The sequence below is a fragment of the Nycticebus coucang genome, chromosome 6 (genome assembly GCF_027406575.1).
Source record: "Nycticebus coucang isolate mNycCou1 chromosome 6, mNycCou1.pri, whole genome shotgun sequence".
Lineage (NCBI taxonomy): Eukaryota > Metazoa > Chordata > Mammalia > Primates > Lorisidae > Nycticebus > Nycticebus coucang.
Genome location: NC_069785.1, coordinates 78,379,722 through 78,403,700, shown reverse-complemented (window position 1 = coordinate 78,403,700; position 23,979 = coordinate 78,379,722). Strand labels below are relative to the sequence as shown.

At 53.4% G+C, this 23,979-nt stretch overlaps 1 protein-coding gene across 1 annotated transcript; it reads right to left on the bottom strand.

Annotated features, from left to right (window-relative positions):
* Positions 1-7,549: 7,549 nt before the first annotated feature.
* Positions 7,550-22,135, bottom strand: SNX33 (sorting nexin 33). Its single transcript, XM_053593784.1, has 2 exons — positions 19,297-22,135; positions 7,550-12,794 (listed from the first exon to the last, which is right to left on the bottom strand). The coding sequence occupies exons 1-2, from the start codon at positions 20,765-20,767 to the stop codon at positions 12,541-12,543; spliced, it is 1,725 nt and encodes a 574-aa protein (XP_053449759.1). The 5' UTR covers positions 20,768-22,135; the 3' UTR covers positions 7,550-12,540.
* Between the last annotated feature and the right edge of the window lie 1,844 nt (positions 22,136-23,979).

Here is a 23,979-nt window from a genome sequence, read left to right as displayed (position 1 = left end):
TGCTAGTTGGGCTGGTATCTATCTGCTCAGAACCCTATAGGCAGGACATGCTCACCTATTCATGCATGGGAGCTTGCCACAGATAGACTCAAAGTTGATTAAATGGGAAAGAGGAGACACCCAGACCCTCCTCACACTCGGCCTCTCCCTGCCCTCCTCAGAACCTCCAGGTTCAAGGGCCCCTGTGCCAGCCAGCTGACCACTTGCAGGTTCACCTGATCCAACCTTCAGGGCCAAGGAGCAGAACAGAGGCAAGGATGCCCTCACCTCTCCCAAACCCTCAAGACCTTGCAAGCAGTCAAGGGGCCCAGAGTCCCAATCTGAGGCCCAGAGAAGAGGTCTGACTCACCCGGTCACACAGAAATTCACCTACAGAGCCGAGCCTTCTGGAAGCTGGACACCAAGGGTACATCTCTTGGCAGAGGGGTTCCCAGCACTGAGGAAGATATCAAGGCAAGTGTGATGGGCCAGGGATGGACACTGGCCAGGGCAGAGGCCTCCAAGGACCAGAGTGAGGCAGGAGAACCCTGTTGAGTCTTGTTGGGAAAGGTGGAGCCTCGGTTAGCAGCAGCCTAAAGGGCTGCAGCACTGGCAGGCAGGTGGACAAGGCTGGCAGAGCCTGAGCACTCCTGGGAGGAAGTGACTCAGGCTACAAGGGCTCCTTCTGCTGGGTCAGCACTGCTAAATGTTTGCCTTATGAGTGTTGCATCTGGACAGGTGGCTAGGGCAAGACCTAGGGACTCCAAGAATGTTCTAGGCCTCAGGACTCTGCTCCATGATCTTCCCTGGGAACCTCAGAATCTAGAGACAGCATCTGTGAACTGAAGGAGGGAGGGCAGAGGCAATGACCACCCTCATGAACCTATACAAGTCCATCCACCTGCTCTAACTCCAGAGGAGATTACTGGCCCCACAAAGTATGGAGTCAGGCTGGGTATGGTGGCTCATGCCTGTAATCCTAGTACTCTGGGAGGACCAGGTGGGTGGATTGCGTGAGCTCACAGGTTCAAGACCAGCCTGAGCAAGAGCAAGACTCCGTCTCTAAAAACAATAGCCGGGCACGGTGGTGGACACCTGTAGTCCCAGCTACTCAGGAGGCTGAGGCAAGAGAATTGCCCAAGCCCAGGAGTTGGAGGTTGCTGTGAACTGAGGATGATAAAGTGAGACTCTGTCTACAAAAAAAAAAAAAAAAGGTATGGAGTCAGGCTTGCGGGAGCTCAGTGCCTGCTTTCTGCCTAGAACCTCACCTCCTGTCTTCATTTCTGCCCCATTTCCTATCCCTACCAGTACCCCTGGTATGTGCTGGCCGGAGGGCCCCAGCCCAGCCAGCTTTTACTTCTGAGTTAAAATCTATCAAAACACTACAACTGGTCAAGCCTTTTTTTCAAAGGGTCAGTGGTATGGCAAAGCTCTCAGAAATACCCAATAAATGTTGACCATTGTCAATAGTGCTGTTACAACGGTTGTTATTATTGAATGGCCCAGCATATGGGTCTGGCATACTATATGTAGGTGCTGAATAAATGGTAGAAGCTGACATTATCATTATTATCATACTTTACTAAAGCCATCACAGTGCCTAACACATAGTAAGTGCTGAATGAATGCTCAGTCCCTCCTATGGAAGGCCCACTTTATACACTCCCCATCTGGCCAAGAGAAACATAGGGGCACTCACCTTTGCTGAACTGAGGCAGGAGTGAGGTTCTCAGCAAGAGACCAAGTTTTGGGTGGGAGAAGCTGGCAGTCCCACTCTGACTTTCCTTCCTCCATCCCCACCCTGCTGATTCAGAAGGTTCTTCCTGAGATGGGGGCAGGGGATAAGAAGGGACCATCTGGTCTGGCCTACCTTGGAGGGGGCTTAGCCACAGCGATCCAAGAGGGAGGAGCCCCATGAATAGGCTGCCCAGGTGGAGGCGGGCAGTGTGAGAAGAGCGGGCAGAGGACCAGAAGAACACAAGGGCTGTCTAGGCTCAGCACCTGTAGCACAGTGGTTACAGCGCCAGCCACATACACCAAGGCTGGCGGGTTTGAACCCAGCCCCAGCCTACTAAAAAACAATGACAACTGTAACAAAAAAATAGCTGGGCATTGTGGTGGGTGCCTGTCATCCTAGCTACTTGGGAGGTAGAGGCAAGAGAATCTAAAAAAAAAAAACAAAAAAACAAGGGCTATCTGGGCTGGGCCCTAAAGAAGGAGTGGTGAGCCTAAGTCAGAGCAGAAGGGTGGGGGCACTCTGGGGCTGGGCCTAGTGGTGAGGAGTCTGGCCCCTAGAGCAGACAGGAGTGCTGGACAGCAGGCTGAGAGAAGCCACTCTCCAACACAGAGGAGTCCCGAGGATGAGCCAGCCCTGGGCTAAGAGCGTAGTCTTCCATCACTATCAGCCTCCAGGGCCAACCCTTTAAGGGGCAGAACTAGGATGGAGAGCGGCAGCGCAGCTGAGCCCAACTCCAGACCTCTGTGCCCAGTTGCCCCCAGCTTAAGTAGCAACTGGATGCCCAAATATCTAGTAGTTACCTTAGGGCAGGCCATCGGGATCAGCACTACCCCTCATAAATACACACCCCATGCCCCACCCTGCTAATGCCAGCTAGACTTGCTGGGCTTCCAGGCCAAGGAGGGAGGAGGCTGCCTGCTCTCCTGGCAGGGACTGCACACCCTTTTGCTGCTCAAGGAAGGGCAGAAAGAGGCTGTCCGCGTCCTCCAGAGGGCTAGTACACACCCCTCTTCCACCTATTCATACCCCATGCCTTACAGAGAAAGAGAAAAATACTTCCCAGAACGAGTCACTGGGTACCCAAGGGGGTGTGGGAGATGACATCAAGGAAGAGGCACGCACTCAGCCACCAGCTGCTGTAGGAACGTGCACATGCACGCAGGTTCACAGGACTGCCACATGCAGCCGTGCACACAGGCATGTGCAGACACTCGCAGACAAAATGGTGGACCTGTGCAATCCACAACAGTGGAGCCTGCACACACATCTGCCCCAGAGACCCAAAGACACAGCTGTGCAGATCTCCTGAGTCACCTGCTGGGAAACAGGCACTGTGGTAGGCACCGGGGCCACAGCAGTGATCAACCCAGAGGACAGACACCAACTCCCCCCCAAGGCTGCTTTCTACTGGGGAGACAGAAAAAGAGACAGATCTGTTTAAAACATAACCTTTATGAGTTTGCAAAAAAGCCTGACCCATTCCAATATTCTCTCTTCTGAGATAAGCTGTTATATAGACCTAAATAGTATAAAGAAGAGGTGGGGAAATAAAAGAAAAAATCTTTATAAACTTTGCACTGAAGTATCCATGCATGGGATTACGTGATATCTGAAGCTTGTGAGAAAGCAGGGGACATGGGGGAGTAAGACCTTGACCCAATGTTGGTCACTGTTGAAGCTGAGGGATGGGCGCATGGGGATTCATTGTATTACTTTCTCTATTTTTGTAAACATTTGAAACTTTCCATAATAAAAAATTAAATACATACACATATATAGCTGGCAGCTGGATATAAGTGAATTTTTAAAAATAAGGCAAGATAAGGAAATAGAAGGACTAAGAAGTCTCTTTAGATTGGAGCATCAGGGACGGCTTCTCCGAGGAGGTGATCTTTAAGCAGAGCCCTGAAATAGCTGAGGTGAGAACCACACATATATCTGGGAGGAAGAACATTCCAGACAGAGAAGACAGCAAACTCAAAGGCCCTGGGTTATAATCAAAATTAGGAGAGGAACGAGCAAGTACACGCATCAGTCTGGAGTTCCATGACCAGAGGGCACAGTTGTCCATGGTGAGATCCCAGAGAGGCCTTGTGGGCCATGGTAGGTGTCTGGAGATCATCCTAAGCAGGGCCAGAAGCCCTGGCGGTCAAAAGCAGAGGAGAGACGTGATTGAATTTCGGATATGATTTAAAAGATCCCCCTGCCTCCTATTAGATCATCAGGGAGCAGACCAGCCTGGAGCTACTGCAAAGTCCAGGTGTACCTAGTGGTATGAACCCAAGTGGTGAGAGTGTCAAATTTGGAGTCTCTTTTGAGGGGCTAACAAGGCTTTGCTCATGGAGGGCATGTAGAACGTGACAGAAAGAGAGGAGCCAGGCATGATTCCAAGGCTGAGCCCAAGCTTCAAGATAAGGATTGCCGGACGGCGCCTGTGGCTCAGTGAGTAGGGCGCCAGTCCCATATGCCGAGGGTGGTGGGTTCAAACCCAGCCCCGGCCAAACTGCAACAACAAAAAAATAGCTGGGCGTTGTGGCGGGCGCCTGTAGTCCCAGCTGCTCGGGAGGCTGAGGCAAGAGAATCACATAAGCCCAAGAGCTGCAGGTTGCTGTAAGCCGTGTGATGCCACGGCACTCTACCGAGGGCAATAAAGTGAGACTCTGTCTCTACCAAAAAAAAAAAAAAAAAAGATAGGGATTGCCTTTTCCATGCTGGTGAGCACAAGGAAAAGCTTGTGGGGCCGGCCACTGTAGACACCACACACCCCTACAGGGATGTACACACGATGACAGGCACTCCTAACCACATGTGGACACACACACTCCAGTATCAGGCACAGGCACAGGCACAGACTCCATTACCCCACGTCTGCCTGGCCCTCCTACCCGCCAGTGAAGCTCTGGGGTCAGTCAGTGCCCCTTCCTTTCTTCCCTTCAGCTCAGCCTTGGCATACATGGAACCCCCACTCCACCGTCTCAGCATTTTCCTGCCAACTCTCACTCCCTCTTCCCCCATACTGGGCCCTGAAGCATGAGGCTCTTGACTCAATTCTTTCCAGAGAGGAGAGTCCTGCCCCTGCCCCAGCTCACTGTCCCTGGCCCCATCTGTCCGGCCCCCTTCTCCACGACCAGATCCTGCTCCAATACTCCAACCTGAGGCCCTACAGAAAATTATCACTCCACAAATATGTACTCAGCACTCTCTGAGGGCCAAGCCCTCTGCCCTTTCACCTGCTGACTTGAAGCACACAGCCAACTCTACCCAATTATGCCACCTGCCCCCCCACTGCCCTCAATTCCCAGCACCCCTGCATTCCCACTGTAGTAGGACAGTAGCCCTAGCCTGCCCTGACAGAGAAGAAGCCAGGCAACCTGGTACAGTGGAAAGTGCCCAGCACCGTGTGTGGGCAGGGCTCCACCTAGGGCTGCCATGGACCAGTTGTACAGTCTCGCAGGGAGGGACTCAATGTCTCTGAGCCACTGTCTGCTGGGAAACGTAACAATGGGAGTTCTTACCTTCCAGATAGTCATGGGCAATGAGATAACTCATGGCAATTAGCCTATGACCCAGCACATATTAAGACTGAAAAAATGGTAGCTACCTGACAGGCCTCTGCTGCTGTGAGGACACAGCCCAGCTGGGTCAGTGACTATCCATGCTTATGAACTCACAGCCCTGAGTGATGACCTTTCTGGAGGTCATCCAGTGAATCACCCCACAGGAAGTTGGGGGTATGAGATGGGGTTTCCTAGCCCCTATAACCATGCTATCCTGTATGTGTTGGTGTAAGTGACTGCCGGTGGCCCAGTGGACAGCCCCCGCCCTGGACTGATGACTACCATGCTAGTCAGAACATCCCAAGGAGTTTGCTCCCCATGAAGACAGTGTGTCAATATGGGGCAAGGCTCAAGGCCTAGAAGTGGTCAGCACCTGTTCCCAGGCAGCTCTGCCATCTACCTACTATGTGTCCTTAAAGCGCTGCCCAATCACTTTTCTAATCTATGAAGGAGGGTTGCCAGTATTCTTGGCCCAGCCTCTCTCCAGGGCTGCTCTGGCTCTGCTCAGAGGCTGATAACCCAGCTATTCCTCTCTATGTGCAAGCTCAGCTGAGGTGTTTTGTTCACATAACCCTATAACACCCATGTGGAACTCCATGTTACCAACAGAGAAGTGAAAACATGGCACAGTTAAGATATGTCCCCACAGGCCAGGCATGGTAGCCCACGCCTATAATCCTAGCACTCTGGGAAGCTGAAGCAGGTGGATTGCTTGAGCTCAGGAGTTCAAGACCAGCCTAAGCAAGAATGAGACCCCATCTCCACTAAAAATAGAAAAAGCAGCTGAGCGTTGTGGCAGGCACCTCTAGTCTCTATTCAGGAGACTTAGGCAGGAGGATCACTTGTACCCAGGAGTTTGCTGTGAGCTAGGCTGAGGCCATGGCACTCTAGCCTGGGAAACAGAGTGAAACTCTATCTAAAAAAAAAAAAAAAAGGAAAGAAATGTCCCTATATCAAGTCCACATTGGGCAGAATTTGCGCTTGGCTCTGAAATCCTGCCATCTGGGGGGTAGCATGGCTATACAAAAAGGCATCATACTGCCCTCCTTAACCTCAGAGCACTACTGCCAAAATGCAGCAAGGGAGTTTGGGTCAGTCCAGAAGAGGCTCCGAGGATTCAGCCAGCCTCCGACTCCTAACCCAGGCATTGGCCATTTGCCTCTGCACACAGTTGGCCCAGGCCTGGCCATCCAGCACCTCCCTTACTGGGCTCCATTTCCTGGTCTGTACAATGATGTGGATAATCTCTTGCACACAGGGTGGTGGTAAAATAATGACTCCCCAAGCCGGTCAAGGTGGTTCATGCTTGTAATCCCAATCCTCTGGGAGGCTAAGGCAAGTGGACTGCTTGAGCTCAGGAGTTCCAGACTAGCCTGAGCAAGAATGAGACCTCATCTCTACTAAAAATAGAAAAACTAGCCGGATGCTGTGGCAGGCACCTGTAGTCTTATCTACTCAGGAGGCTGAGGCAGGAGGATGACTTGAGCCCAGGAGTTTGAGGTTGCTGTGAGCTATGACATGACAGCACTCTAGCCAAGGCAACAGAGTAAGAGTCTGTCTCAAAAAATAAATAAACAGGGCGGCACCTGTGGCTCAAAGGAGTAGGGCGCCGGCCCTATATGCCGGAGGTGGTGGGTTCAAAACCAGCCCCAGCCAGAAACTGCAAAAAATAATAACAATAAATAAATAAATAAACAAAATAAAATAATATAATGACCACCCAGTGTCCATCATGGTGCTGGCCTGCACTGGAAGAGGGCAGAGCCACAGAGAGTGTGGGAGGATCCAAGAGCAATAGGACTTATACCCCCTTGCCATGTAGAACCCCAAAGAGGCAGCCAGACCCCAGGTGACAAAGGCACAGGGTGTCTAAGCAGCACTGCAGAGCTCCCTGGGCTTGACTACAAGGTGGGAGCTGTGGGATGATGACCATGGGCCCCAGAGTGGGCCCTAGGCTACACAAGGAATCTTTGCCAGCCCCTTGGTCAATGGAGGGATCCCTATGTGCCCAAGAGCAGAGCAGAGAAAAAGCCAGACCTATAGAGCCTCAGATGGGCATCAAGGGAGGGGAGCAGGTAGGGGAAGATGATCAGAGGGCCCAGCACTGACCGTGACCAGGGCAGGCCTGCAGGCCCCATACCTGGGTCCAGGTGCTCTGCAGGAACCAACCCATAACGTTTGCAGCCAGGCAGGAGTACAGGGGAGCAGAACACCAAAACAAAGGGCAAAAAAGGAAAAGAAAAAGACAAAATCAAAATTAATAAGTTTAATTAAATATCTACAAGAAAAAAGCTACATTGTCAAATTGTAAACCAAACCAAGGATCACTTTAATGCAAATGCAGGCAAATTTTAATATGTGTGTTAGAGTTTAGGATTCAGCCTCTGAAATTCAAAGTGCCGGGGGCCTGCCTAATATCTTCACATGTGCCATCCCCAAAACTTATATGCAAGGGAGGGGGTCCCAAAGTAATTTGAGATTACTTTTCTATCATCTGGGAGAATGGAGGAGAAAAAGAGAAGTTCAGGTAAGATACAGAAAAATGAAGTTATGTTCCTCACACATTCCTTTATAAATGCAGGTCCTGAATTGCAGCTGTCACCTTGCAATGCTGTCTTCAAACTCTTTTTGAGGGGGGCTGGGAGACTCACCCTACCCTTCAACACCCCTCACGTGACAGTAGTTGAGTTCACTGGCTTTCCATCCTTTTTTGTTGTTGTTGTTGCAGCTTGGCTGGGGCCGAGTTCGAACCCACCACCCTTGCTTTATGGGGCCAGTGCCCTACCTATTGAGCTGCCCAGCCTTCCATCCTTTCATACCTCTGGAGCAGAGATCTGCCACCTCCTCTTCCTTTGGGCCTAAATGAGTTAATCAATGTGAATTTAAGGAGTGAAAGCAGAGAGCTGGGTTCAAGTCCAGCCCTGCGACAGCCTCACTGTGTGATCCTAGGCAGGTGTCATCTCCCCTCTAGCCAAGTCTCAGTCTCTTCATCTGTGAAATGGAAAAACATTGCCTCCTGGGGCCACTGTGCAGACCCTGGAGACCACAGCTACGTGAGCCCTGCTTTTTAAATCAACTGCAGGACGTTGGGGTTTGACTAAGAAAACAAAACCAAAAGAAAAAAGATTTGTGTTACACTATGTGGAACCACGGAGCTGGGTTTCATAATCAGCCCTCTAAGCTATGCCTGGGGGAGGTAAAGTTTGATCTTCCCCATGGTCTTCCTGCGAGGACTCACCCTCTTTGACCCCCTGCCCCAATCAGTAGAAAGGAAGGGGTATGCAATTGGTGAGGAAACCGGTTGGGGTGGGTAGGGGAGCTGAGCAGGCTTGGCTCTGTGAGGCCTGAGTCAGCGGGCAGGGTGGGGCCGGTCCTCACATGCTTGGGGAGGAGCTGGTGCAGGAATGCTTCCCGCCCCGGCCCAGGCCCTGCCCACTGCATCCTGGCTCCTGCTCTTGTGGACACTGCAGCTCAGCTCCAGCTTGAGAAATGGGAGGTGTCTGGAGCTTTATTAGATGGGTTCATCCAGGGGCCTTCAGAGGCAGGCTGCACTAGGGACTGGCTCAGGGGTGGGCAAGGACAGGCCACAGAACCTGCTCAGAGCTAGGCTCTGGCACCAGAGTATCCCCTGCCCTGTAGGTGGTGTGGCCAGCAGTCACTGCTCACTGGGCCTCAGGTTCCGCCAGTGCAATGAAAAGTTGAACTTGTGTCTGATCATCCCAACTGCAACCTTTCCAGGGATGCTTATCCCACAAAGCTCTCCTCTGAGGTCTCTGATGGGCTGGCCTACGGACCTAGGAGATGATGCAGGTGTGGTCCAGGCATGGCCAAGCTTGTGACACCTCTGCCCTGTGCATGTGTGACTTTGTGGCTATGTACATCTGAGTGTGTCATTATGTAAGGCTGTGTGTGACCAAGCAGCTGAAACTGATGCTGTGATGGTAACACGCTTGGAAGTAGCTGAGTGTGGCCATGGTTGTAAACATGTAACACTGTGTGGCAGGGCAGCTGGGGTGCAACTGTAAGCACATGAGCGTGCAGGTGTGGCCTCCGTACCCATGCAACTATGTGTGGTTGTGTCTGCTGCTGTTGTGCTTCGGAGACTAAGCGATCATGTCTGAGACTGTGGGTGTGTGAACAACATGCAGCTCTGTCACCAGATGGGGACTTGGTGCAGGGCTGAGGCCATGGAGCCACCTGTCTCTCTGAGGCCTGGCTCTGTTCCAGCCAATGGCACAGTCACAGCATATCGGTTCATAGCCCTCCTGTGCCCAGGCAGTGACGGACTGCAGGAACTGAGATCTGTATCCATCCCCAGCCCCCACCTGTAGTCACAAAGCAGACTCCTTTTCCTGGGCTGGGCCAAGACTGGGGACCAGGAGTCCCCCACCCCCAGGTCCTGGTAGCTGCCCACACAGAAAGAGAAGCCTTGTTTTCCACCCCACTCTGAGCAAAGTGAGGGAGGAAACTGGAGGCAGCTGGGCCCAGCTCAGTATGAACATCTGCCTTGCCTGTGATGAGGCCAGACAGCAAGCCCTGCCACCACCAGGATGGCCTCGATGCCTTGCTAAGAGGGGTCAGTTAGCCCAGACAACCCCAAATTTCCCCAACACCCCAACCCACAGAAAGATAGAGATATCCTCAGATATCCTCACTCCCCACCCACACTTCCGCCCTAGCCCGGAGGCCTCAGGATGCCCAGAGCAGGCCTGGCCCCATCCCAAGACTTCACTTTCTGATTCTTCTCCTAGATCCAAGCCCCCCTGAGAAAAGTATCAGCCCAACTGCCTAACCTTGAGGATGACAGCCATAGTAGGTAGCCCTCCCTGTCAAGGAAGGGACACAGGAGGGCAACGCTGCTCCCAAAGCAGGAAGCATTAGCAGGGGACTTTTCCAGTCACCGTGAGTTGAGAGGATTCCCAGCAGCTCTGCCCAGACTGGCCTGGGAAGGAAACACCCCTCCACCCATTGCTCAGAGCCCCCTCTGCAGAAGACCATACGGAGGTCAGAGCTGAGAAGAGGTTAAGGGTGGGAAGTTTCTTGGATGGGCTAGAAAAGGAAGGAAGGAGGGCAAGGAGGAGGGAGGGGAAAATTCCTCAAAAAGTCCCGAATCTGACCTAATGTTGACCCAGGGCCAGGGGGACCTACTCCACAAGTTCAGATGCTTTTCCCCAAACAGGGAGCCCTGCCCACCACCTGCTGGCCCTTCCCCATCTCCCCTGCCACAAGCTCCCAGGCCCCTGACCTGGCCAAAACCCTCCCTGGTGGCCTAGAGCCTGGAAGCCTTGCTTCCACCGTGTCCCCACTGCCTCTGAAAGAGAACCACATCTCAGCCAGTGCTCTTCTCTCTTCTGTCTATGAACAGGCTCCTGTCCATCTTGACCAGGGCACTCCCAAAGGCATAGCTGGGGGTCCTTTCCAGTTTCCAACATGCAGCCACGGCAGGGTTGGGCACCCAGGATGGCTTGGGGGAAAGACACAGTTACTGAGTCTTCCTGCCTTGCACTAGGGCTTTCTAGGACATGGCTCCTTGGGGAGAGGAAACACCTGTCTATTGGGATGTCCTGGGGCACAGCCTCCTGGCCCTTCCTCACATAACCCTCAGTCCTAGATCAAGGAGCAGCACAGCCAAAGCCCTGGGCAGCATTTCACCCATTTCAAAGATAAGGAGAGTGAGATCTGGGGAAGGAGTGCAGCCAGCCAGGGTCTGAGGCCACCTCCAGCCCCTCCTGCCAGTTAACATCTCCCATTGGCACAGCTGCCCCCAACTTTTAAGGTTCTGTGATAAATTTTTGCCCACTGTGATCTCAGAATCTGTTCCAAAGGTTCCCAGGAGTAATCAGGGTTCTATATTTGCCCCGCCCTCATCCCTTCTGGGATCCAAACAGAAAACATCATGTTTTTGTTGTCTTCATTGTAAAAGGTTTATCAAGGAAAAAAGGAAGAAAAAAGATTCAAGCAGCAGCAGCCAGGAGCAGACCATGACACCTGGTTGGGGGAGGGGGGGTAGTGGTGGCACAGGTCAGCTCCCCTGACAAGCTGCTGGACCACACCCTGGCCCGGGTGGGGAGGAGGCAGTAATCCCTTGGGGATGTAAACATAGGTCCAAGACAGCACAATCTGACCAGGAGCTAGGGTGCACATCACAGTGAGGCTGGCTGTGGGTAGATGGGTCTGGAATCCCTGGAATGGTGGTAAGCGGGCCCCTGTCTTTTTCCTCTTAGGTTTCCCACTGTATAAGTGGGACAATTTGGGGAAGACAGTGCCTCAGAGGCCAAGGACTCTGGGAGCCTGAGGTCTGGGCCTGCTTGGAGTGTGGAGAGTTATTGCTGATGAACTCAAACATATGGTAATTTGGGAGAGTCTTCTCTAGGAAGGTGCCACTAGGTCTCTAGGGCCCCTAGTGTGTCAGCACCTTGAGCCCAAGTCGGGAGGGATGCTGAGCGGTTTCCTAATCAAAGGAGGATGGGGCTCGGCAGTGGGATGCACCCAGAGGCCTACAGGAGGGAGCTGGCCTGCAGCCCCTCCTGTGGGGGACAGGGTGAAGCAAAGAAAGCCAGGGCTGCAGGTGGCTGCCATACAGGCTACAGTTTGGGGATTGGGCCACCAACCTTGCTCAGGAAAGGTAAAGGAGAGAAGAAGTTGTTTTTGTGCTTCTGTCCCTTTACCGAGCTATTTTGCTCCCCTGAATGTCCTCCTCCTCACTTACTGTAGAACAAAACACTGTTTGAATATTGCCTCCTCTGTGGGGTCTTCCCTGACCAGCAGAATGCTGTGGTCCCTCTGAGATTCCAGGAACCCCTGATTTAACCATCTGTCATACTGCCTATCTCTGTTTCTATGTCTGACCCCCACTTTGACTGAGGACTCCTCAAGGGTGGCACATCACAGCCCTGGGTGCCCAGTTTCTGATCCAGGGTCACAGCAGGCTTAGGTGTCTGCTGAGGGGACAAGGCGTGGTGGCCAGATGAAGTAAGCACTTTAGGCTCTAAAGGAGGTTAAGACCCTGGCCCGGCCCACACGGATCAACAGCCCAAGCCTTGGCCTGGAGGGTTCCTGGCCCCATTCTCACTCCAGCTATGCCCCTACTTTTAAGGGGTGAAGAGTACCCATGACTCCTTAAAAGCTCCTTCTCTCAGGAGGCCACAGGCTATTTACCTCACCCTACAACGACTACCCCTCCAGCTACTGCCAGGACAGGGAGACTGGGACACAGGGTGCACTGCAGCGACCAGGCCCAGGGGCAGGGAGGGCCTGGCACACTGGTCAGAGGCTGTCGTACATTCGCAGGGTCCTCTCCAGCTGCTGGCCCACCCGCTGGTAGAAGAGGATCTGCTGGCGCAGGTAGCTCTGCATCATGTGCTTGAAGTCGAGCTCACGGCGCTGGTGGAAGTGGTTCATCTCGGCCTGCAGGGCGAAGCCCACCACGCGGCAGCGCCTGCGGATGCCGTCGGCCTCGTCCTGCATCATGCGGCCCTCGTCGCTCATGCGCTGGCTTTCCTTCACCTTGGCAAAGGCGCCTGGCCAGGCAGAGCAGAGGCAGCAGGTTAGAGCCCAGCTCCTCTTTACTTGCTCCTCTAGCCTCCCTACACCCCGCAAGAGCAGACAACACCCTCATCAGCTCAATTCAGACCTCACTCCTGAACTCCATGGTCCAGCCACCTGGACGTCTCTGCCAGAAGGTTCCCCAGACCCTCACCCTCCCCAACCAGACACGCCATCTTCCCTCTAAATCTGTAGTATCAACAGCAACCCACATCTGATCTTTCAAGACATATTTACTTCCAGGACTGGGCTTTTCCTGTCCCTACCCTCATCATCTCTCACATTGGCTCCTAATTCAGCTCAAATACCACCTCCTCCAGAAAACCTTCCTTGCATTGGATACCTCCCAAAGCTCCCAGGCTCCCTGGGATTCCTTCTACCACAGCTATCTCCACCCTGTGGTTTCTCTGACTGCCTCTCTCTGGACTGTAAACTCAATGAGGACAGGGCCTGTCCTCATCTTCCCCGTGTCCCTAGTACCCAGAACAAGGCCACGTGTCTGCTGAACTGATCCAACCCCATCCTTCACTGTACTGCTGTGCCAGTCCCCCACGGCCTCCCCACCCTCAGAGCCTCTGAGAGGTCCCAGGCAGTGCCCAAAAGGGTCCCCTAATTTGGGTACCTTCCCTGGCTCCCCACTGATTGCAGCTCAAGACCTACATCCACCTGCCTAGCCAGGAGGCCCTCTGGGAGTTGGCCTCCATGTATTCCACACTGACCCTATGTTCATCAGACTCACTCAGTTCTTTTTCTTGCCTTCCTACCTCTTCCCACTGGATCCCTATTCATAATTCAAGGCTTCATCAGGCTCTACTTCTACAGTGGAGCCTCCTGCAGTTCCCCCAGGGAAAATGTCTTCCCCATCTCTCCTCTCCCCTGCCTCCCATCCCCACCCTATCAGCACTTTGAAGGCCACATGCTGTGTCTCCCCTTTCCAATCCTGCTCCATCCTCACCCCAACCCCTAGGGGACTAGAGGAGCCTTTAGTAACAACCAGGTGACAGATGGGAGATGAACCTGGGCAGGGGACCAAATTTGGAAAAATCTGAATGAATCAACAAGCAGTTAGTGAATGAATTTCAGTTCTGAATTAAAAAGCATTTGATTAATCTGCCTGCAAGCTAGTGGGGATAGTTGCTGAAAAGGGAAAGCAGTACTCCTGTGCCTAGAACTGACTCCTGGGGGATACTGGGAATTCACCGTGCAAAGAAGATTAAGAGGTGGGAAAGGTTGTCATGGAGGACAGCATATACCTTGAGCACTTCAAATGCACTCACTGAGTACAAATAGCATGCTCATTATCCATGCTTTCCACTTCTCAAGGAGGGCACTTGAGGGCCTTCTAGATGGTATTCCTTTGACTCTCATTCAAGTTGTCTGGTGCATTCAAAATGCGTTTTTGAGCACTTACTATATGCCAGGGATCCACATGCTAGAAATAACTCTGGATGCCTTTAGGGGGATCAACACCCATACTAGTTAGCAAGTGCCTGGTTAATTGCCTACTGGTAGCATTTCAGGCAGACTCAAGATCAGAGAGTCTCCAGGGGCTGCTCACTTAGCACCCAAAAGAAATCCACAGTCCTCAGGTCCCAGCCCACTTAGTCCTTCTGCCACCTTCCCTGAACTACCCCAAAAGCCCAGCCTTGGACAGCAGAAAGGGATCACCCCAAGGCCTAGGAGGGACCCAGTAAGACAGCAGTCCCCAACCTTTTTGGCACCAGGGACAGGTGTCACAGAAGACAATTTTTCCACATATGCTGGGAGTAGGGTGGGTTTCAGGATGATTCAAGTGCACAACATCTCCACCTCAGATCACTAGGAATTAGATTCTCATAAGGAGCCATAATCTAGAACTTGTACATGTGCAGTTTATAGTAGGGTCTGTGTTCCTATGTGAATCTAATGCCACCACTGATCTGACAGATGGCGGAGCTCAGGTGATAATGCCAGCGATGGGGAGCAGCTGTAAATATGGATGAAGCTTCCCTGCTATTGAGTCTGGTTCCTAACAGGCCACAGCCAGGGAGTTAGGGACCAGCCTGGGGGTTGGGACTGCAACAGTAAGAGAGTTCACAGCTAGAGAGGCGCTAGAAGTCAGCTGTTCAACCCTCACCCCCACCCTACTATGTACAGAGGAAGCCAAAGCCCTGAGAAGGGCCCCCCTTAAGTTAGGGGTTGGTACCTGGCCCCCCACAGCAGGTGCTGGGGCCTCCAGGAGTATGTGTGGGACCTCCAGACAATGGACAGAGGGATTCAAAAGATCCCAAAGGATAGGAAGGATGGTAAGAAAAAAGGTAGAAAATAGCAGAACAAAGAAACTGGAGTTAAACTTCAGTAAAAAGAACTTACCTGAGTAAGGAAACTCTGAACTAGACTGTATTCCACCTGCCTGAGAAAGTCTGGGTATAGTGAGGGTGGATCTATATACCTGAGGCTTTTTCCTGCCTATGGCCCTAACAAAAAAGCCCCTTTTGTTAATGAGGAGCCTGAGGCCCAAATAGTGGGAATGAGCCTACTGCAACTGCTATGTAACCAAAGACAAGACAGGGGGGACAGCAAAGGCCCCACCCTGCTCTCCGTCACTTCTCCACCCTATGACTCAGTTCTGGGGCCAGGACCAGCTAATGCTAATACACCCTACCCACCAAGGTGGAAATCGGGGCTCAGGCCTATCCTGCATCCCCCACTATATTCTACACAGGACTCAAGCTGAGGACCCAAATGAGCCTCCTGCCTCAGCAGTTCTCCTGCAGGCTGAGTCCCAGGAAAGGGGAAAGGAGGGTTGGAGCCCACCAAGTGCAGAGACCCAGGGTCCCAGGCAGAGTCCCTAAGCCTCAATCCATCTTGCTTTTACCTTTTTTTTTTTTTAAAGACAGAGTCTCCTTTTGTCGCCCTCAGTAGAGTGCCATGATATCATAGCTCACAGCAACCTCAAACTCTTGGGCTCAAGCGATCCCCTTGCCTCAGTCTCCTGAGTAGCTGGGACCACAGGTGCTGGCCACAACGCCCGGTTTTTAGAGACAAGGTCTCATTCTTGCTCAGGCTGGTCTTGAACTCCTGAACTCAAGTAATGCACCCACCTCAGCTTCCCAGAGTGTTATAATCACAGGCATGAGACACTGCATCCAGCCTGCCCCTACCTCTTGGCAGTAGGTGCCAGCCACCCCAGATTGGGGGCAGGAGGTCTGAGTTCTAGTCCCAGCTGTGTCCCCTCCAGCAAACCTCTACCCTCACCTGGGGTGCATATCTCCCCATGACAAATGGGCCAGGTTGAACTAGATGTGATGCTGTTGGCAACTGCTCACAACAGTATAGTGTTTTAGAGTTTCCATAACTGTAAAATGGGATAATAGCACCCGCCCTGTGGTATAGTTGTACACAGTTCCAAGGACCTCATCTGACACAGAATAAGAGCTCAAGATGCTACAGGGTATGGTACTGCTTTTCTATCCATGAGCTTACAGCAAGTACCAGCTGGTGGTGGCACATGGCAGTATTATTCTTTGTTTATGTTAGCCTAGGAGGGAAAGTAGAGGGAGGGTTAGATGATGGCTCAGAACCATCAGAGGCTGGACCCACCTGCCCCCTAAGCAAGAGCTTACCCCTACAAGAGCCACTCTGCCTTGGCCAAGCTGTGAGCCCATGGATGCTCTGTGGTCCTGGGCCTGCCTCTAGTCCCAGAAGATGCCAGCTGAGTAAGTTCAGGGGCACCAAACCTTGCTCCCTGCCTCCCTCTTCCCCTTCTGGCTCATCTACCCCAGCTGTCCATCCCTTGGGGAACCCCAGCCCCCGTCTGTAGGGCACAGAGGAAACAGCTGAACTAGGGAGTCAGGCACACCAAAGCTCGAACTCCTGCCCTACATACAGTCTCACCTCACTGTGCCTCATCTAGAAATGAAAGCTATGACATTGACTTCCCTCATCTGGAAATGAAGGCTACTTCCTCCTGACTTGTGATGAGGCTTAGGGACAATCCCTGGCCTTGCTGGCTCTCAGGTGGGGACCATAGGTCTTAGCTTGCCCCGGACAGTCACTCTCCCCTTGTTGCCCCATGATAATTATTTTTAGGCCCCCCTTCACCCCTATAACTGCCCCAGTTTAGACATCTAATTATATGTATAATTATAGTATACATCTCTTAGGAGACATTTGGACTGGACTCCAGTGGGCAGACCAGGCTGGTGGGCCACATCTCAGCTCCAGCCAAGCTTCATGTCCCATTTTATTACTATAGAGACTTTCCCAAGGTCACCTGAGGCAAATTCTGTCCAAATCCTGGTCTCCCAACTCCCCACACAGGCCTCCACTCTCCTTTCTCCCACATACACCTGCTGTCCATTCAGATGTCCAGACAGATGAGACAGAATCCAGGGGATCCAGAGTCTGACTGTCCTGCTATTTCCTCTGAGAAGGGTTCCACTTGTAGGGTCAGCTTGGGCTCCCTCCCTGCAACCTCCTGTCAGGCTGTGGTCCCCAAAGCCTGCCCAGTTCTGTCTTAGCCAGATTCCAGACCCCCTCCCTAGCTTGCCCTACACCACAGGCCTGGGTATGCGGAGCCCAGAACCAAGAGGAAACCCAAGACAGCTTGGCCTGCTGGGGAGGGAAGCGGCAGGTGGGGCAGCCTGTGCTTCAAGCTAAAGGCATCACCACAGAGGACAATGGCCCCTGACTCTTAGAAACACCTTAAGTGGAAACCCAGAAATGGCCTCCCTCTAGGATCAGGAAGGCCAGCCTGAGCCTGGGAGTCCTGGGTGCCCTGGATAGCGAATTGCCTTCATGCCCTCAGCTCTACTCTGGCTGCGGATCCCCAGCCCCTACATGGGGGCAGCTATTTAAGCACTGTGTCCCAGCCTCCTGCTGCCCACACAGGACTGAGCCACTGAGGAGCTGGTTGAACCAGCTTTCCCACTTCCGCACAGAGTGCCCAGAGCTCAGAGCCAGGTTTGAGGCATCATTTTGCTTCTGGGCCAGACCCTCCCCAGGTGTCCCTTCCAACCCTGTCGTTTAAAGGTCTGAGGACTCAGTGGGATGCTCTCCTTTCCTTGTTTTATAGATTAGGAAACTAAAGTCCAGAAAGGCAAAGGTACTTCTCAGGGGCACACAGCAAATTGGGGGCACAGCCAAGATGAGAGCTCAGGTTTGTGTCTCCTGGAACTGAAAGGAAGAAGAACAAAGGTGGAGATGAGGAAAAAAGGGAGGTGGGGCAAAAAAGAGAGGAAAAGGAGGAGAAAGTGAAGACAAAAAGGAGGATAGAAGCTGGAGAAGTTCTAGAAGTCAACCTCTAAAGAAGGTAAAGGAGAGCAGGGCCAGCTAGCCCCAGACTCTCCTGGGTAGTAGGGGGCATGTTTGCAGTCCCTCAGGCTCAATCCAGAAGTCTGCCTCCTGGCTCCACCCAGAGTAAAACTCCCCATCAAGCCAGGCCTGACCTCAGGGCCTAAGGGCCAGGGAGCCAGCCCCACGCCCTGCAGAAGTTCTTCCAGGCCCTGCAGAAGTTCTTCCAGAGTTACCAAGCAGCCCCAGGGAGGACCACACCTCTCTCCTGACATCTGCCCTCCTTGTAGTCCCCAGGACCCAGCCACCTGCCGGGTCAGCCCCTGACACACTCCTCAGGCAAGATAAGAAGCCAGGCTCAGGAAGCAGGATTCGGATGGGCCATGTGGGTAGTGCCCTGGACCCTTGGTTCCGCTCCTCCGGCCTAGCTTGGCGCCCCTGGGTGACCCGGGATGAGTCATTTCCCTGGCAGTTCCTTGACAGCCCCAGCAGTAACAGGCAGGGGCCCATCCTGTCCCTCCCCCACAGAGGAGCCATAAGAACTGAAAACACGGCTGGGCTTGGAAGGCCACCAACAAGGACATGTTCCTGGGGAGGTAGCAGGAGGACGGGGCAGTCCCATCTGAGCCATGGACTCACTGTGCAACCGCCCTTCTATGGACACTAGCTCCTTCATCTGCAAAACAGGGACAGAGATCCTCCCTCACACAGATAGGGAGCTTACAGATAGGGTACACAACCCATGAGAGCAGGCTCTGAAACTTCAAAGGTCAGAAGGCAAGCTTGTGCAGAGGGAAAGATGGGCCCACACTCTGTGCTCTTGTTATCTGGGTCTGGGTCTGTGTCCCCCATTACCCTCTGGGCTCCTCAAGGGCAAGGCCTGGAACCTGGTCATCTCTGTGTTCCCAGACCCCAGCCTGATACCTTGCAGGCACTCCACACACGATGCCGTAAACAAGGCAGAAATGGAGAAAATGAAAGAGCTGACAAGAAGGTAAATAAATACCAGGCTCCATGAGATCAGGGACAACCTTATTGTCCACATAATATCCCTGTAACTAGAATTGCACCTGCCACACAACTGATACTCAACACACTTGTTGAATGAATTATAGACAGACAAAATGAGCTGCTCCACAGCTGTCCCCCTATCTCCGGCATCCAGCAGATAGCCAGATGCATCCAGCAGGCACCAAGTCTTACCTTTCTGTAGGTGGATGATGTCGGGGAAATTGGAGAGCAGGCCCTGGTAGAGAGACAGCATGTCGAGCATCTGAAAGAGGTCGTTCTTGGGCTGCTCAGCAAACATTTCCCCAATGGCTTCATACGTACGGCCCGTGTGAGAAATGGCACTGTTGAGGGCCTCAGAGCTAAAGGGGGGGTCCATCTGGAAGGCATGACTGATGGCCTGGAAGGCACTGCCAAGCTTCTGGAATTCCTTACGGAAGCCCCCCACATGTTTACGCACCAGCTCTGATGCCACAGTGCTGAGCTGCAGGACACTGTCATCCATCTTCTTGCTGAAGGCCTTAAATGTGTCCACACGGTCCTCCACATCCTGCAGGTCCTGGTGCTCTGTGGGGATCTGAAAGGTGAGCAGGAAACTGGCACCCACCATCTCATCCTTCTCGGCCCGGCGTTTGCCCATCTTCCACTGCTTGTCATCCAGGCAGCTGAGGAAATGCTGGAAGCCTTCATACTGTGACAGCACAGGGTGGCTAGTCATGTGGTCCATCCAGAGGATAAGTCTCCGCTTCCGCTTCTCAATGAAGTCCTCCTCAAAGCGGCCTGTGGCCTGCTTTTCAGGCAGGTGGGGCACCGAAATGACAGTGAATTTGTGTAGGAGGCGATTATAGAGCCAGTCAAAGTGTTTATAGCGGCGATAGACTGGTGAGCCAGCATGGGTGGGTGTGAGCTTGTAGGAGATGTAGCTTTTGATGCCCTTAAACTTGGTCTGTTTGGTGGGGTCCTCCACAGAGCAGGCAAACGGGTGGGGGTTGGCCTTCCACTGGGGACCACGAGGACCCATTTCAATGGAGTATGTCTCGGCAATCTTGGCCATCATGGGTACATCACCCAGGATAAAGGCCTCTACTCCAGAGCGCACAAAGCATGAGAAACGGTTGAGGTTGCGACCCACCACACTGCCTCGCTTGGCAGATGCCAGGCTGTCCTGCCGCTCCAGGGGTGGCTTGGGCCGGAAGGCCATGTGCTGGCTGGGGTAGGCACCAGGGTAGGAGAGGTTGAGGGGGGGGTGCCCATTGGTGCCCAGCCCACCAGCCCGTGGCTCCTCCACCACTGTGCATCCATCATCCCAGTCATCCCAGTCATCATCATCCTCCTCCTCAAAGCTGCCTTGGTTTGAGAGGAAACCACTGCCCCCACCACTCCTGGCCGGGCTGGCCACACTGGGGCTGTTGTACAAGCTCACCTGGGTGCCCAGGGAGCCTGCAGGGCTGCTGGAGTAGTCAGCATGGTTGGTGCTGATGCCAGAACGGATGATCTCCACGTAAGAAGCAGGAAAGAGCCCTGTCTCACCACGGCTGTTCTGGCCTTGCAACCAGCCGTCCAGTGAAGTCTCACTAAAGATGACCAGGTCCTCATCCTGCTGGATGCTGATTTCCTCCTTGTTCTCACTGTGGAAGTCATAGAGGGCTCGGCCTTTCAGTGCCATGTCTGGGCTGGGTAATAGAAAAAGATGGAAGGAGAGGGTCCTGCCCAGACCATTCACTAGAATGTCCAAGAATGCACTAGCAACTCAATGCCTGTTATACAGCTCAGTTTCTCGGCCCCCAGGGTGGGTTTTCAGCATCCACAAATGCTGTTCAGCCTGTTCTTCAAAGCACTGCCCATGGCCCAGAAAGTGCCCCATCAGGTCTCTGGGCACATGCCTGTGAGCAGGGACAGCTCACATCCATAGTCTTCTTCCCCTCCCTCAGTAGTCCCTAGGGGGGTGGGGGGAGTCTCTGTTTCCTCCCACTTCCAGAACAGTCAAGTGACCTGGAGAAACCAGCTCTGCAAGGGCAAGAATTCGACACTTTCCACTGAAACAATGTTCTAAAATAGAAGAGAATCACTGGGAAACCACCATTCCAGAAACCCAGCAGGGTTCTGTCGTCCCTCTGGCTCCCACCTCCTTTTGGCTGCTCAGGCTTTGGGAGGCTCTCACATTCCTCTGCAGATCTGCCCCTTCCTCCTTCTTCCTCCTCCTCCTCCTAGGCCATTGGGTTTTCAAAAATCCAGAAAATCCAAGAGGGGCAAGGAGAAAAGCAGCAGCCTCCTGAATTGAGTCCAAGGGTGGATGTGTCCGGCTTCACAACGAGCCAGGCCGGGAAAACAAGGACTGAGGCTTACACAACAGGCCGCCAACTCTTCGACCCTGGCGGCGCAGCCGGGCCCCCCAGTCGGCTCGGTGGCCTCTCCCCGCCCCGCAAGTGGCCAGCTCCGACCTAGGAGGGAGGAGGGGGCGCGGCGAGGAGCTTGGGCGACTTCTCGCCACTCGCTGACTGGTCTCTTTTGTTTGCCTAATTCCGATCTGAGTCTAAGGACTCCCGTCCAAAGGTACCTCGTTGGAAACCAGTAACCCCGCACCCGAGACTTACGACCCCCGCCCCGCACCCTTCGCGTGCACGCACACACTCAACAGTAGTTTGACGAGTGAGCTCCGGCGAGCAGATGGCGCGCCCCGCCGGGCGTCCGTCGGTCCTCCACTTTGCCCCGCGGGCCCGGCGGGCTGGGCGGCGGGCTGCGTCCCCAGCCTGACTTCTCCCAGACTCGCTGCCCCTCTGCGCCGCCCAGCCCCAAAACAAAAAGGCGATTCCCGGAGGTGGCGTCCCGAGGAAGGAGGGAATAGCCGAAGGGGAGGTGAAGGGTGGGGAGAGGGAGGAAAAGCAGGCTGGGGAATTGGGCAAACTCCACCGCACTTCCGTGCGTCCCGGCTAGGAAGGGACCGCCCGGCTCCGCCCTCCCGCGGGCCTGGGGCTCTGGAGCCCGGTCCCCGCCCACTCCTCCGCGCTTCTCTCCGTCTGGCGGGTGCTCGATCTGAAGAGAAGGAGAGAGACGACCCGAGAGCTAGGGGCCGTGAGAGCCCCTAGGACCGGTCCCTGGGACTGCCACCTCCCCTCTCCCACTAAGCCTGTCCGCCCTCACCAGGAGACACCTCACGCCCCCAGGGATTTGAGCGCCACGCGGGGGAGCTCGCCAGCCGCCGCAGCCTCGCTTCCAGGACTGCGTCACCTTCCTGCCTTTTCCATGACGCAAGTGGAGTAAAACTCCGAAACTTTGCAATGTGCGGGGCTGCAAGCGGGGCGCCAGAGCTAGGACGCGGATGAGGGTGCGGGAGAGCCGTTCCAGCCGGAGAGGAGTAGAGCCATGGACGCCCCCTTCCCACATTCCTACTCGCCTCCCCGCCCCACACTGCTGCTCAGCCTGGACAGGGTTGTGGCGCGCGGGAATTGTTCGGGGCGACAGAAGCATCCTGCGTGTCTGTGGTGTCTGTTCTGGGATATCAGCCGCTGCGGGTCCCAATCCCCTAGCCAGACAAAACCAGGAGCACCCCCTCCCCTGGGCGACTTCCTTCAAGGGGAAGGAATCCTACATCTGCAGCAACAAGGAACAAACCTAAGCACGAACCGGTTCCATGTTGCTTTGTGCAGCAGCGTATTCAAGATGTTCTGTCCTAGTCAGCAGTGGCAGAGAGAAGTGGTCCAGCAGATAGACTTACACAAGAGGCAGCCGGAGTTTGCCCCTTGGTAGAATGTACAAGGTACTTTGGGCACAGATTCTGCAAGGCACTGGGGAGTAAGGCAGTAGGAGTTACTGCCCTGGGAGCTGACAGTCCACCTTCTTTAATTCATCTCTTGTCTCATTCAGTCAGTCATGCACTTAAGCATTAACTGAGTATCTACTCTGTACCAGGCCCCTGATTTACAAAGCCCAAGAAGACATTATCCTTACCTTCCAAAGGCTCAGATATGTTGTGATAAACAGTCAGATGCTCTCTACTCAGAGTGACCAGTGCCATAGAAAGTACATGTGAGGGCAACTCACAGGCTAAGTGGAGCCAGGATTTTCCTTGAGGAGGAGGTGCCTAAGGTCCTCTCCTTTCCTGGCTACCCTAGAGCCTTGTCACCTTCCTGTAGCACAACTCTCTTCCCTTCATTCTCATTGTTCCCAGTTGTTGCAGATTAACTGGCATGAGGTTGTAAGATGGGTACCTTTGGCTGTTTTGAGGGGTATGGTTCCCACACCTCTGGCTCCAAAACCCAATTTCACTCGTGCAGTGGGTGGATCTGTTCTCCCTGCCCAGGGCTGTCATATGACTGCAATAAAGGCTTGTGTAGAAACCTCAAAAGTCCAGGTATTAATTTGCACAGAAAAATACAACTGTCAAGCAGAACTGAATTTTTGTCAAGGCAATTGGGGCTGCTCCTTGGGAAGCCCAGTTACCAGAAGGTTAGTTCAGGGAACTGGAACCAATCCCCAAAAGGGGAAGAAGAGATGGTATGACAAGTCTGTCAGACAAGTCACCTTGAAAGCTTTTTCTCTACCATAGGGGCAGTCTTGACTCTAAAGACAGTTCAGCCCAGTAGCTCCAAGATTAAAGCCTGAATATGTTTTCCTTAGCAACTTTTAGGACTGTCCTTTTCCTATCATCTATCTTCTCTTCATGTATCCTTTCTCCAAACTGGGTTTAATAATAGCATCTACTTCCTTAGTGCTTGCTCAGTGCTAGACACTGTTGTATATACTTTACTTTTATTAGCTTTCTTAATAAAATAAATGGGATTTCTACTCACCCAACTGGGGTCCCAGTCTAGCCTTACCCCCCGAGGGGTGCCTGGCCACCACCTTCAGGGCCTTTGGTTAGTTTTCAAACACTTTACT